General features: G+C 48.9%; 1 protein-coding gene across 1 annotated transcript in view; it reads right to left on the reverse strand.

Annotated features, from left to right (window-relative positions):
- Nucleotides 1-455: 455 nt before the first annotated feature.
- Nucleotides 456-13,037, reverse strand: part of TMEM44 (transmembrane protein 44) — a gene marked incomplete at its 5' end in the record, with an annotated part of 34,413 nt that continues 21,831 nt past the window's right edge. Inside the window, 2 exon segments of the mRNA XM_082654971.1 lie at nt 456-801; nt 3,649-3,681. Coding sequence (XP_082511097.1) covers nt 691-801; nt 3,649-3,681 — 144 coding nt within the window. The 3' untranslated portion in view covers nt 456-690.

Raw genomic sequence — 13,037 nt, forward strand, 5'->3', positions numbered from 1 at the left:
CCGTTACCTCCTGAAGCAGACAGTTCCCTGCACCTGCAGACCCTAGCCCAGCACACACTGGGCCAGGCTGCAGCAAGTCCTGGTACCTAGAGCACTTTGCTTTGCTCACCCTTGCAATACCAGTGACCTTGCAAACACTTGGTTGATCAAACACTCCTCTCTCAACTTCCAGCAGAAAACTCAAGTAGGTGACTGGAGGGCAGGAGCCAGGTCCCATCAGAACCTGTGACTGTGTCCCAAACCCCCCAAACGCGGGCCCACCCCTCTCTAGGCTTAGCCAGGTCTTACAGAGTGGGGCTTTACTAAGATCCAAACATATTAGCTGTTTGTTAGATGAGCTCGTTTGTAGCAGATATTCAGAGTAGGGTTGAATCCAAAGGGAAAGGGAAAAGAGAGACCAAACTATTTTAGATTATATTTCAAAGCGAGATTGGTTTGTGAACTTTGAATTTTCAGAACAAACTCTGGGTGTGTCCAGGTCTGTCCACAGGGCCCAAGGTCTTAGCTCCATTCTGAGCCATGGTGCAGACCAGCCAAGCTCCGCGACAGCTCCTGGTTCCTCACTTTCATGGGTGGCCTTGGCAGAAGCTTAAATTCCTGCCATGGCTGTCTCTGCAGGTTGATCCCTGCTCAGTTCCTGACCAAACCTTGACCTTGGGTTCTGAGCTGCTGAGCTGGCTCCAGAAAGTGTTACTTATCAGAGGTCAAGTCCACTGGCTTCATAGACCACCTGTGCACCCGGGGTCTGAATATCTCCATGTTGTCTTTGTTCCCTCCAAGGTTTACGTCTTCAGGATCCCACTGTGGAGAAAAGACACAAGAGGTACCTTGGTGGAATAGGCCCTTCCCATCTCTTACAATTTCCCCAACGACAGCTCCAATCTTGGTCCTCATGGCCCAGGCACAGACAAGAACAAACAGGTAAGGACAAGTTAACCAGGTCTGTGTTTCTAGAACCTAACAGGGCAAGTATAACTTTAAATCAAGGAATTAATGGACAGCCACCCTGAACAGACCAACCCTACTTCCCCCTCCTACTCTCTGTTCCCCCCTCTTCACCAAGTCCTTCTCTAGTGAGACTCAGTCATGCTCCCTTTATCCTGATAATTCCCACCTCCCTGTCTAACTCATTCCTGGAAAAGACCAGGCAAACTCAACCCATTCTTTATGGCCCAGGTAAGTTCCTCCTCTTCTTAGAAGCCTATCCTGACACCCATTGAGCTCTCCCCAGCTTCTCTATACTGCCTGTACCACTGGTTTGCAGCTGAGCATGGGCAGCCCTGCCCTGTGTGTCCACCTTGTCCTCTCAGGTAGATGACAGAGCTTCTTAGGAGCAGGGTACTTGTCTGCCCTTGCCCCCCCACATGGTGTTTCCTCTAAACTTGAGGTCAGCAGACTTGTCAAAAACAAACATTTAAAACCTAATCCAGAGTGGTGGTCACTGCCTGTGAGTATTTCATCACTCTGACTCAGACAAGTATGGGAAATTGAAATGTGTAGGGGTTAAAAAAAAAAAGGTTAAAAGGAAAAAAAAAATAGGTGAGCACACAAGGACTGATGAAGCTGTTTGCAAAATCTTCCTGTTGTTCTAAAACAACAGATAAAAGAGAGAGCTTTTCATGTGGGCCAAGAGCAAGGGCATCATCTTTAGTGATTCCAGCCACAGAGGCAAGTAGGGGTCGGGCTCGGGTCCTCTTTCTGCCACTAACTTGCTTTCTCTTCTCTGGATCTTGATTTCTCCATGTGTAAACTGGGAGGCTGAATCAGCAGCTAGATAATACGATCTCTCATTTCTGAGTTTCTATGACTGGTGATTCTGAGTCATAAGGTTGCATTTGACAGTAGCAAAAGACCCAGGAAACAACAAGCAAAGGCCACATAGGATGTGTCAGCCCGGGCCAGACAATCTTATTTGGGCAAGAAAATAGAGCCAGGCACGGACATGCACTCCAAAAAAAGTGTTCCACCAGCTACTCAAACCTGAGCAGAATCAAACAGTCCAGTCCTCAGAGGGTCAGGACAAGGTCCTCAAGGCTCCCTGAGTCACTGAAAGATAATGCCCACACCCCATTAGTTATAAAACACAAATTGTAGCTTTGTTTCCAACAGAAAGAGAGTCCCGTTCAATTACTGATTTACTGCTCATAACTGAACTGAGTTCTACTACTTGGTCATGAAAAACAGTATCATGTTAAAAAGACCACCTCATCCCCAGTAACCTTGCAGGCCAGGGACTGAGCTGATTTCTTTGGTGCAGCTCAGCCCCTTGTACGTGTCTGGGGCTGTGTCAGGCACACATACGCTAATTTCTCATCTACCTGTGGATGCAGACTTGGGCGGACACCTCTAAGCAAATTCCTTCCAGACGTTATCAGAGATCCCAAGTAAAAGAGCTCCCTGGCCCCTCAGCCTCTGAGACCCAGTTGCCTAGCAGTGGAAGTGGGGGCCTGTTCCATTCTCTGAGAATGGACAGTGTGCTTTTTGATGAATTCTGTTTTCAAGTGGAGACCCACGTTCTAGATCTCAGTTCTGGACCAGTCTCACCAGGAGCGCCCAGGGTGCTCATTAAAAAGAGTGATGCTGGGCTTCCCTGGTGGCGCAGTGGTTGAGAGTCCGCCTGCTGATGCAGGGGACACGGGTTCATGCCCCAGTCTGGGAGGATCCCACATGCCGCAGAGCGGCTGGGCCCATGAGCCATGGCCGCTGATCCTGTGCGTCTGGAGCCTGTGCTCCACAACGGGAGAGGCCACAACAGTGAGAGGCCCTCGTACAGCAAAAAAAAAAAAAAAAAAAAAAAAAAAAGACTGATGCTGGGGACCCACCCTAGACCCTATCTGTGGGTTGGGACCTAAGGCTTGGCATTTGAACAAGCTCTTAGGGTGGTTCTTAGCCGCCCTGATGTGTCAAAACCACAGCTCCAGTTCCTAAAATGCCTTCTTAAGAGTTATGCTTGCTACTCCTGACCAATTCCACTGCCGGCAAACAGAAACAGCCCACCACTCTGGTCAGGTGCACTCTTTAAAGTGGATTAAGCCTTCGAAAACAATTTAAATCTCTTCCTTCTGAATTCCCAGAATATTGTGTTTTAAAATGTCATTTTAAGTAATAAAAACATCACTGGAATCCAGGCATTCAGAGAATTTGAGCAAAAGATAATCTACTCTCTTATCAGAAAAAAAATCCTGGGAGGTGACAGGCACAGGTGGCTGTCATGAATCATGTGCTTATTTGTCACTTGGAGGCGAGGAGGGCATAGAGACAGCAGCCAGCTGCCCAACGTCTCACAATGACAACATAGGGGAACGTTGATCTCGACTCCTGCAGCCACTCCCGGCACCACTACCATTAGTGACCTGCTGGGTTTCCTCTTGTTCAAAAACTTTTGTTCCAAGCAGGTTTCTTCCTTGGGTTATGCATCTTCTCTGAGCCCCTACTAGATGGTTTGGACAAAGCAGAAAGAACTCTGAAATGGAGAGCCTGGAAAAAACCCTCGACTTTCAGACTCTCCACTCATTTTCAAATTCTTTCTTTTCCTAGAGGAATTTGGCACGGGCCCAGCCATCCAAGGGGGGGCTCACAAAAGCAGGAACTGAAATCAAGCCACAGGAAGTCCCTTGCAGAATAAAGAGAGAGCACGATTGTCCATACCTGCTCCGAGTTTAGGGCTTCCCAATAGTTCTGCTGCAGAATAAAAAGAGAGATTAAAAAAAAAGTGTTGACTAGGTTTTGCCACCATCACAGAGCAGAGATCAGCGCCAGCCCCTGTCTGCTCAGTGAGCCAGGAGAAAGGCCCTCCGCCGGTCCGGAGGCAAAGGAACAACTGACTTCAGCAAGCAAAAAGGCAGCAGCTACTAGTGGCTACAACTTAGTTAAATGGTCAGTAGGATAACTGTGATAATTATGAAGGGCTACAGGTCCTTGAAAAAATTATCATCTACGCAGATTTAAAAATTACTATTAGAAATTATTATTAGGCATAATCATAAAGATTCCATTTATTAACCACATGGCTGAGATGAGTCAACACAAACCCATAAAACTAAGAAAGAGAGATGCAAATAAAACCCTCATCTTGAAACTATGGGGTATTTGCTACCAGCCAAGATTCATATTTAATCAGCCTTTACCGCACGGTTGGTTCCACCCCAAGCCTCAAATATGTCTGGCTCAGCTTCTTGAAGGGTAGTGTCGCTGTCTGCTCTCATTCGTCCAGCACCTCCTGTAGTGCCCAGGACACGTGTGTGTGTGTGTGTGTGTGTGTGTGTGTGTATTCATAAGCTATGAATCTGCAAATGTCTGTTATACTGATCTGCTGCCAATCTGCCCAGTACACAGGATTTGGCTTTATTGTCACATTGAAACAAAGCCCCTACTGTTCAATTCTTTTAAAATTTCCATTTTGAACAACTTCTGTTTGTTTGCTTTTGTTTGGTTTCTCTGAGCTCCTTGAGGGCTGCAGTCTGACTCAACTTTGAGTCTTCAGGACCGGCAGGGCTGGCGGAATGCACTCACCCAAGTCTGTTACGTGAATCTGTACGTGCCTGCGTGCGTGCAGCTGTGTATCTGTTAGGATTATAAAAACTTTATTGAACACCTCTATTTGTCCACTGATAACTGCTAGACCAGAGATGGGGCTCTGCTCTGGGGCCTGCACAAGTCCCATTCTGGGTCAGAGCTGGAGGTAGGGGTGGAGTCAGGCAGAGAGGTCTGACCCAGGCTGTGCTGGCAGAGCTGTGCCCCAAGCTCAGTGGCAGGGCACCTGGCAGACTGGAGGCGAAGGGCAGAGGTTCCACCTTGAGACTGAGGAGGGCAGGGAAGGGGCACCAAAGCTGGGTCCTTGGTCAGTGCCCCCCACAAGAATGCCTTGCCCCCTGCTGGGTAGGATGAGGTGGCCACTGCAGGAGGGAGGGCAGGATATGGGGATGTGGGTGGCAGAAATGAAGCTTGAGAGTCGTCTCCCCAGTTTCTCCCTCTTCCCTCCCTCTCCCACCCACCCCTTCCAGGTCACATGCTTCCAGCATGGTACCTATGAACTACTTCCCCCCGTTCCACGGGAGGACAGAATGGACCTAGAAAACTTGAGTCACCACTGACTTCAGCTGTACCACGCCTTTTTCTTTTGAACAACTTTTTAATTATAAGATTTTCAGTCATACACAAAAGCTAAATCTAATGAACACCTGTGGACATATCCTCTTTCATTTGCTCTAGCTCCCCCAATTTTTTATTTGCTGAAGTATTTTAAAGTAAATAATTTCATCTGTAAATACTTCAGTATGTATCTCATAGATAAGGACTTAAAAACTCCTAAGCACAGGACTTAGGAGTCCTGTGGAGTCCTGCGCCCCTGGTGGCGCAGTGGTTGAGAGTCCGCCTGCCGATGCAGGGGACGCGGGTTCGTGCCCCGGTCCAGGAAGATTCCACATGCCGTGGAGCGACTGGGCCCGTGAGCCATGGCCACTGAGCCTGCGCGTCCGGAGCCTGTGCTCCGCGGCGGGGGTGGGGGTGGGGCCACAACAGTGAGAGGCCCGCAAAAAAAAAAAAAAAACTCCTAAGCACAGTGCCATTAATACCTAACAAAACCGTGATAATTCCACAGCATTCATCTTTTAATGACATCCTGCTGGGGAAAACATAAACTAAAAAAAAGATTAAATGGAGAACACACAAACTTACGAAAAATGATGTTTCCACACACACTGCAAAAGACAGAAATGTTGATGACAACACAGGTGGAAAAAGTTACATAACTTCTGCAAATGTAATAGAAATAAAAAGAGAGATGAAAGAAAATATGCTAAGAATAAGAACATTAATAGAAAAACTGGTGAAACCCAAATAAAGTCTGTACTTCAGTTAACAGTAATGTACTAATGTTAATTTCTCTGTGTTGACAAATGCAGCATGGTGGTGCGAGATGTTAACATCAGAGGGAATTGGGTGAAGGTATACAGGAACTCTCTGTCCTACCTTTGCAACTTTTCTGTAAGTCTAAAATTACTCCAAAAGAAAGAGTGTATTTAAAGACAAGCAAACAAATAAAACAGTTTAAGAGTCCTCCAACTGAATTTGAAATGAAACCTTGAAACCTCCTTTTCAAAATCTTCAGCATCACAAGCAATCTAAAATTTCAGAAGAGTACCCTCTAGTGGAAGTCGTAGCCAGGATTTCTTTTTTAAGTCACTTTCTAAACTAATGATAATGTGCCTAGGGAATACAATTAACTCAAATCTTTGTAACTGAGGTCTCTCTCCACCCCCCACAAAGAAGTAAAAATAAATAAACATTTGTGTAGTCTTCCCTGTTTCAAGAGCAAAATTTGTTCATTTTTGTATAGAAATTTTTTCAAAACCCAAAATAAAGATTGCCCAGGGCTTCCCTGGTGATGCAGTGGTTGAGAGTCCGCCTGCCAATGCAGGGGACACGGGTTCGTGCCCCGGTCTGGGAGGATCCCACATGCCGCGGAGCGGCTGGGCCCATGAGCCATGGCCACTGAGCCTGCGCGTCCGGACCCTGTGCTCCGCAACAGGAGAGACCACAACAGTGAGAGGCCCGCGTATCGCAAAAAAAAAAAAAAAAAAAAAAGATTGCCCAGAATTCTATCCCTAAAAGAGGGCGTCTATGAACAGTTATTGAATAGCCCTCTGAAATACAAACACACACACACACACACACACACACACACACACACACACCCCAAATTATGCAAATGGCTTTTCCCTCTTAAAATATAATGAGCATTTCCACATATCCTTGAATTGTCTTTAGGATCACAATTCCATCATCTCCATGAACCACAGCATGTAGGGTTTCAATTCAGCTCATTTCTAAAAGAACACTTTTTCGTGCTTCTGAAACCAAGAAGCAACCTATAGGCGCTGTCCACAGGGCATGTGGTAAGCTCTCCTTTGTTCCTGAAGACTCTGAGGTGTGTCTCAGCCACTGAGGAAACAGGGTCACTTTCTAGGACTGGGAGCTGGATGGGCCCTCAGAGACCATTTGTTCAACTCCCTCCTCTTACATCTGGGGAGAAGTGACTTCCCCAAGATGGGGGAGGTGAAATGGTGTTGGACTCAGGACCCATTATAAAGGTTTTTTGTTTTTTCTGATCGTAAAGTTTTTTTTTTTTTTTTTTTTTTTTTTTTTTGCGGTATTCGGCTCCTGTTCCGCAACAGGAGAGACCACAACAGGTATCAGGCTCCTGTTCCTGATTTTTTTTAAATTATTTTTTCCCATTAAAACAGGAGATATAATTGACATAAAACATTGTATGTTCCTGATTTTTTTGGAAGAAGTTTTGCTATTCATATGCTGCTCAGAACCGAAGAAGTGGCCCAGGGAAGGGCGGGAAATGGCCATGATCAAGTTGGATTCAGGAGCAGGGCTGCTGCAGATAAAACACAGGATACACCGTGAAATGTGAATTTCAGATAACAAATAATGTTTTAGTATAGGTGTGTTTATCTGAAATTCAAATTCACTGGCCTCTTGTATTTTTTAACTGTTAAATCTAGCAACCCTACTCAGGAACATAGGGAAGGCTTCCCGGAGGAAGCAGGATTTAGCCAGGGCCTTGAAGGGCAGAAGACAGATGAGCAAAGGAACCCAGAGAAGGGAAAGCTGGCTGGATGTGCAGAGGAAAACCTGGAGAGTTAGCCCTGAACCAGACAACGAAATGTCCTAGAGGTCAGGCTAAGGGGTCTGGACATAAACTGTAAGCAGTAAGGGCCTTAGAGCAGGAAGGCCATGGGGCTGATGGAGTGTTGGGAAGATCTTGGGTAGGACAGCACTGAAAGGAGGAGGGACGGAGGCAGGAGCTCAGTCAGGAGCTCTTCCCTGGATTTCAGGCAGCGTAATGGAAATGCTTCTAGAGACTGCGGAGGCCAGAAGAGGTTTTCTGAGTGGCACCCAGGCAGACACAGCAGCCCATTTTGCTGGTGGTTGGCCCCGCTGTTTTCCTGATGGAAGCCTTTCCACTTCTAAGAACCGACTCAGTGTAATTCACCTCCGCCTAACTCCCCCAGTACACTTGCTCACTTAAGGTCACTTGCTAAATGGGACCTGAAAGATGGCCCAGTTCAAAGCTCATCATCTGCGGGAACAGTGCTCTGTCAGAGCCTCACCGGCTCCCCGAGTTCATTATCTCCACTTACTGAGCAAGTCCAGAGAAATGAACGGCGTCACCTGGTTCAAAGGCTCTCAGGGCCAGCGTAGGTGTCGGAGCCCACTTGCAGCCCGTTGTCCACTGCACTGCATCTAGCACCATCGGCAGGCTTGCAGGGCCCCAGCAGCACCCCCATTTGATCCTCAGAATCACTCCGTAATGTAAGTAGGGCAGGTCTCCTGATTCCCACTTACAGAGGGAGAAACTAAAACCCAAGAAGTCCAGGGCAGAACCAAGGCTGCCTGGCAGGTCAGCGAGAGCCTGGACAAGCCAGTGTCCACCCGACCCCTGGTCAGCCCTCTCTCGCCTGCTCAGCCCCGTTGCCCTGGGGGGGCCCAGTACCGTCTTTCCTTACCCCCAGGGGAACTAGCTGACTGTCCACACATTTCCGGACGCACCATCTCTCACTGCTGCCGAGCACATAGGGGCACACAGATCTGTGCAGGGCAGATACCATGCCCTGAACTTAATTTCTGGTCTTTGGGACCTATTAGAAATTTCTGGCCTCTTTCTTCATACTTATATGTATTTACTTCTAAAATTAGCACTTTTAGAGTCAGTGTGTGGGTGTGTATTCTTTTTATTAACTAATTAATTGTTTTTTCCTTGAAAGAATGATTTGGCTTTAAGAATGACAAACATCCAAGGGACTGTGTCCTGGTCTGCTGGTGCTGGAAGCAGGGTCTGGAGAGGGAACAAGCAGTCCTGGCTGTCAAGAGCCTTAGGCACAGAATTAGCAGGACACGGGGTCTGGGACGCGAGCCTCTTCAGACAGCAATCTGGTGTGTGGTGTTTGGCTCTATGCGCGCGCGCGCGCGCGCGCACACACACACACACACACACACACACACACACACACACACACTGAGCCAGCTCCAGGCACAGTCATTCTCAACATGCAGACTTTCTTCTGTTGACAGAAACAGCCTCCTTGCAGAATTCCTACAAAGCTTCAATGGCATTGCTAGGAAGCACAGAAGGAAAAAAATGACTAAACACAAAGCTGGACTCAATCTTTTCTTGCATCCCAGAGGCTAGGAGGAAAAAAACCTTTAAAAGGCACAGGAGCAGTCTCAACACTGAGGGAATGTCGACCCTGCACTCATAAAACAGGTGCTGGCTGCCCCGGCAAGTGAGCGGGCCGCTCCGGAAAGCCCTGCTCCCTCTGGGCCCTGGTCCCTCACCCACAGACCATGAGCCAGTGACCCTTCCTCCACATGTGTTCAGAACGCCCTCCGACGGCTGTGTCAGGAGACAGGCTGCCTGGTGTCGAGTAGCTGAGTGAGTAGGTGCACAGTCTCCGCGGAGTGTGCCCTGACTTGTGGAGACGTCCAGAAATCCGCACAGCCCACACAAATGGCCTGTCTACAGGGTTATGAGTCACATTCAGGCTCCACTGCCATTAGTCTGGTGCCCTGACCAGCCCATCCAATGGACACTTGAGAAAAGGTGAAAATGACCCAGTTCTCCCTCCACGCAAGCTCCCATGCCTTATCTGTCTCTACTTCACCTCTTTTCATGGGTGTTCTGCATCACTGGAATTCCTTGTAAATCCCAATGTTTTATCCTGCCTATTAGACAGGACCCTGCCTGAGAACACAGGTAGCGCATAGGTAAGTGGAGAGAGTCCTGTGGAGAGAGTTTTCTCATCTGTAAAATGGGAATGGGTAGTTACTGCTGAGGCAGTGGGGTGTAGTGAGTAACAACAGGGTTTCAGAGCCAGACAGAGCTGTGTTCAAATCCCCAGGTCTGCTAATTATAACGATGACGAGGATGATGTTTTCTTGGGCAGGTTACTAAAACTCAATGAATCCCAGCCTCCTCTTCTGGGAAACAAGAATATTTAAAGGTACTTGCCTCAGGGCTCTTAGGAGGACTATATCAAACAGTGCTTGTAAAGTATAGAACATACCACGCCTGCCTCATGACACACACACGGTCACTGTGAGCAATGAATTTAAAAACGCGCAGTGAGCTGCGTGCTGTGAATACAGTGTATGTCGTGTGGAGGGACCTCTCTTCTCTCCACCTCCCCCAGCACGGCAGGAGGTAGGTCTTCAAACCTGTGGGCATGTGCCCCAAGGACATGGACACAAAAGCACCCTCTGAGAGTTAAGTCACAAAGTCGGAAAGGACCACAGAGTGACAAACACAACACCTTAGCGACAAAGAGTGGCCCCAGGCCTCCAGAGTGGGGGGCGCAAGCGTTCACCTATGGACCCGCGGGTCAAGCAGAAGCCCAGCTGGCTGGCAAAAGACACAGACGACTGTAGTCAGAGAGTACAAACAGATGCCCTGGGTGTCTCAGCCCAGTGTTAGGAAATATCTCAACTGTGCAATCCATCTTGGGAGCAAGAGAAGTCGCAAACCAGAAGAGGTGATGACCTGGGGCCCGGCTTCAGTCCCTTGGGTGTGGTGTGGTCTGGAGGAGCAAAGTCATGATCAGACTGTGACCAACCTACCAAGTACCTCCCACCGCGTGTGGTGGGTCAGGCCAGCCCCCCTGCCCTCATGCATTTTTCTTTCAAATGCCTCCCCAAGAACATGTTTGATAAATGAGTGACCCAAACAGGTGGATGAAATGCAGTGTCACACTCATCGGCTAAAAGACACCCTCTTCCTTCCCTTCAGCCACCAGGGAGCCAGAACTTTGAAGGAATATTGCTCTGAAAAGCTGGGGAGCCCACCCAATCAGTCCCACCGCCCTGAGGCAGCTGCTGGTTGATGGGCTTGTGGCTTAACTCTCATTTTCTTCTTTACATCTTCCAACATTTCTACAATAAACATGTATTACTTTTAAGAGAGAATATATAGATTAGAGAGAGAATATAGAGAGAGAATGTATAGATTACCAGAAGGCCGGATGGGCCACAAGCCTGACAAGCTACACTGTCCCCTGCTCGCATGTCCTCAGTGCCTGTGTTTAGTGAGATTCTAAGTAACTTCCGATCGGAACTCGGCGCTTTGTCATGTGGAGCGCGTGGGTGTTTTGGGGAATGAAGTAGGAGGCTGTGCTGGGGGTTCTGGAGGGGGTGGGTGGGGTAGATGGGGGCACCTGGGCTTCTAAAAATATACCCCTTGTTTAGCAAGGGCAAAAGCATTCATCTCCATTTGCCTCATGTATGAGCGCGACCCTGTGCCCTTGGAATTTAAAAGGAAAGAGCGAATAGAGGAGAGGGAGAAAAAGGACTGCAAAACACAGAAACTGCCCGAAACAGCCACGGAGACAAATTTCTGAATTGTTCAAGGTCACTGTCCAATCCTTAGCTCAGTTGAGGGTTCCCACAGAGTGAGCTTGCTTCCCACCCTCCCCAAGCCCCCTCCCCCCATCTCACCAACTCAACTGTCCCTTCCCCTCACTGAACACACTCTCCCTCTCTCCCCTTAGCCTTAGACTCTGCCCGGAATGCTGGCTCCGGGCTGCCAAGACATGCGCCTTGGGTTGTCCGACACATTCTGAGACCAGATCCAAGAAATAAACAGCACCAAATGAAGGACTCGGGGATACACGGAGCCCAAACGGTCCTTGGTCTGGAGCAGAATTTCTCCCTCAAAACCCACCTCTCAATGACCAGCTGTGTGTGTTCCAGGATCAAGAGATAAAGATGAGGGCAGGCCAGGCCCCTAGACCTAAAAGCCTGTGCACAGCCTGGCCGGGGAGACAGGTCCCTGCAGCCCTCAGGCTACACGGCAAACAACACCAGGGATGGAAGAGAGGTGTATGCTCTGAGCACCCAAGGGAAGGAGGCTTTAATCTCTGGTGTGTACGTGGAGGGGAGGGGAGTTCACACAGCAGGTGGCATCTGGGTAGGATTCTGACACACGGCAGTTGGGCCAGAGGAAATCCCAGGAAGAAAGGCCCAGAGCCCTGGGGATGAGGGAAGAGTCCACGGCCAAGGAGGACATGTAGGTGAGGGCAGGGGAGGGGCACGAGGCTGGGGCAGGTGTGCAAGGCCTGAACCCCACACTAAGGGATCTGGACTCTACCCCGCAGATCAGGGGCTCTAAGTCTTTCGGATTTCAGGGTCCACTACGAGTTGAACGAATCTGGGGGACTGACTCAGGACAGATGATTGATTACTTTGCCAAATAAGGCCATTAAGACCAACACCAACCCCTCAACACCAACTTAGCACTTCCTGTTATCGTCAATTCATAAAAGGGCATTTAAATATCAAAAGAGTGGGAGACCCCCAACAAACCCAGAATGAAGGACGGTCCCTCCCCCTGCTGGTACCACCTGTCCACTATGCTGTCCTTGTTCTCACTTGCCACAGACAAAGGGAAACGTCCTCCTGACCGGGGCTGGGAGCCACAGCTGTGGGGCTGAGAGTGACAGGACTGTAGACCTGAGAGTTAGACCCATTTCCGGTATCCAAAATGTGATGTGTTTCGTTCAAAGATCCAAAAATTCAAAATGAGGCAAAGCTTATGAAAGTGCCAGGCACAGTGTCCATTGAGGGCCCCTGTGTGTGACCCTGACAGCACCACAGGGGACAGCCTGGCGCTCCTTGCGGGGGAAGAAAGCCTTCCATGGTCAAATGGGTTTGGGAAACACCAAGACTCTTTAAAAAGTTTGTTAGGGGCTTCCCTGGTGGAGCAGTGGTTGAGGGTCCGCCTGCCGATGCAGGGGACGCGGGTTCGTGCCCCGGTCCGGGAAGATCCCACATGCCGCGGAGCGGCTGGGCCCGTGAGTCATGTCTGCTGAGCCTGCGCATCCGGAGCCTGTGCTCCACAACGGGAGGGGCCACAACAGTGAGAGGCCCGCGTACCGCAAAAAAAAAAAAAAGTTTGTTAGTCAGCATTTATTTCTGCAAGACTTGAATGTGCCCCATGATTCAGCGTGCAGTGTTTCCATGACTCATTTGACTGC

The sequence above is a fragment of the Grampus griseus genome, assembly GCF_964374135.1.
Source record: "Grampus griseus genome assembly, chromosome: 5".
Classification (NCBI taxonomy): Eukaryota; Metazoa; Chordata; class Mammalia; order Artiodactyla; family Delphinidae; genus Grampus; species Grampus griseus.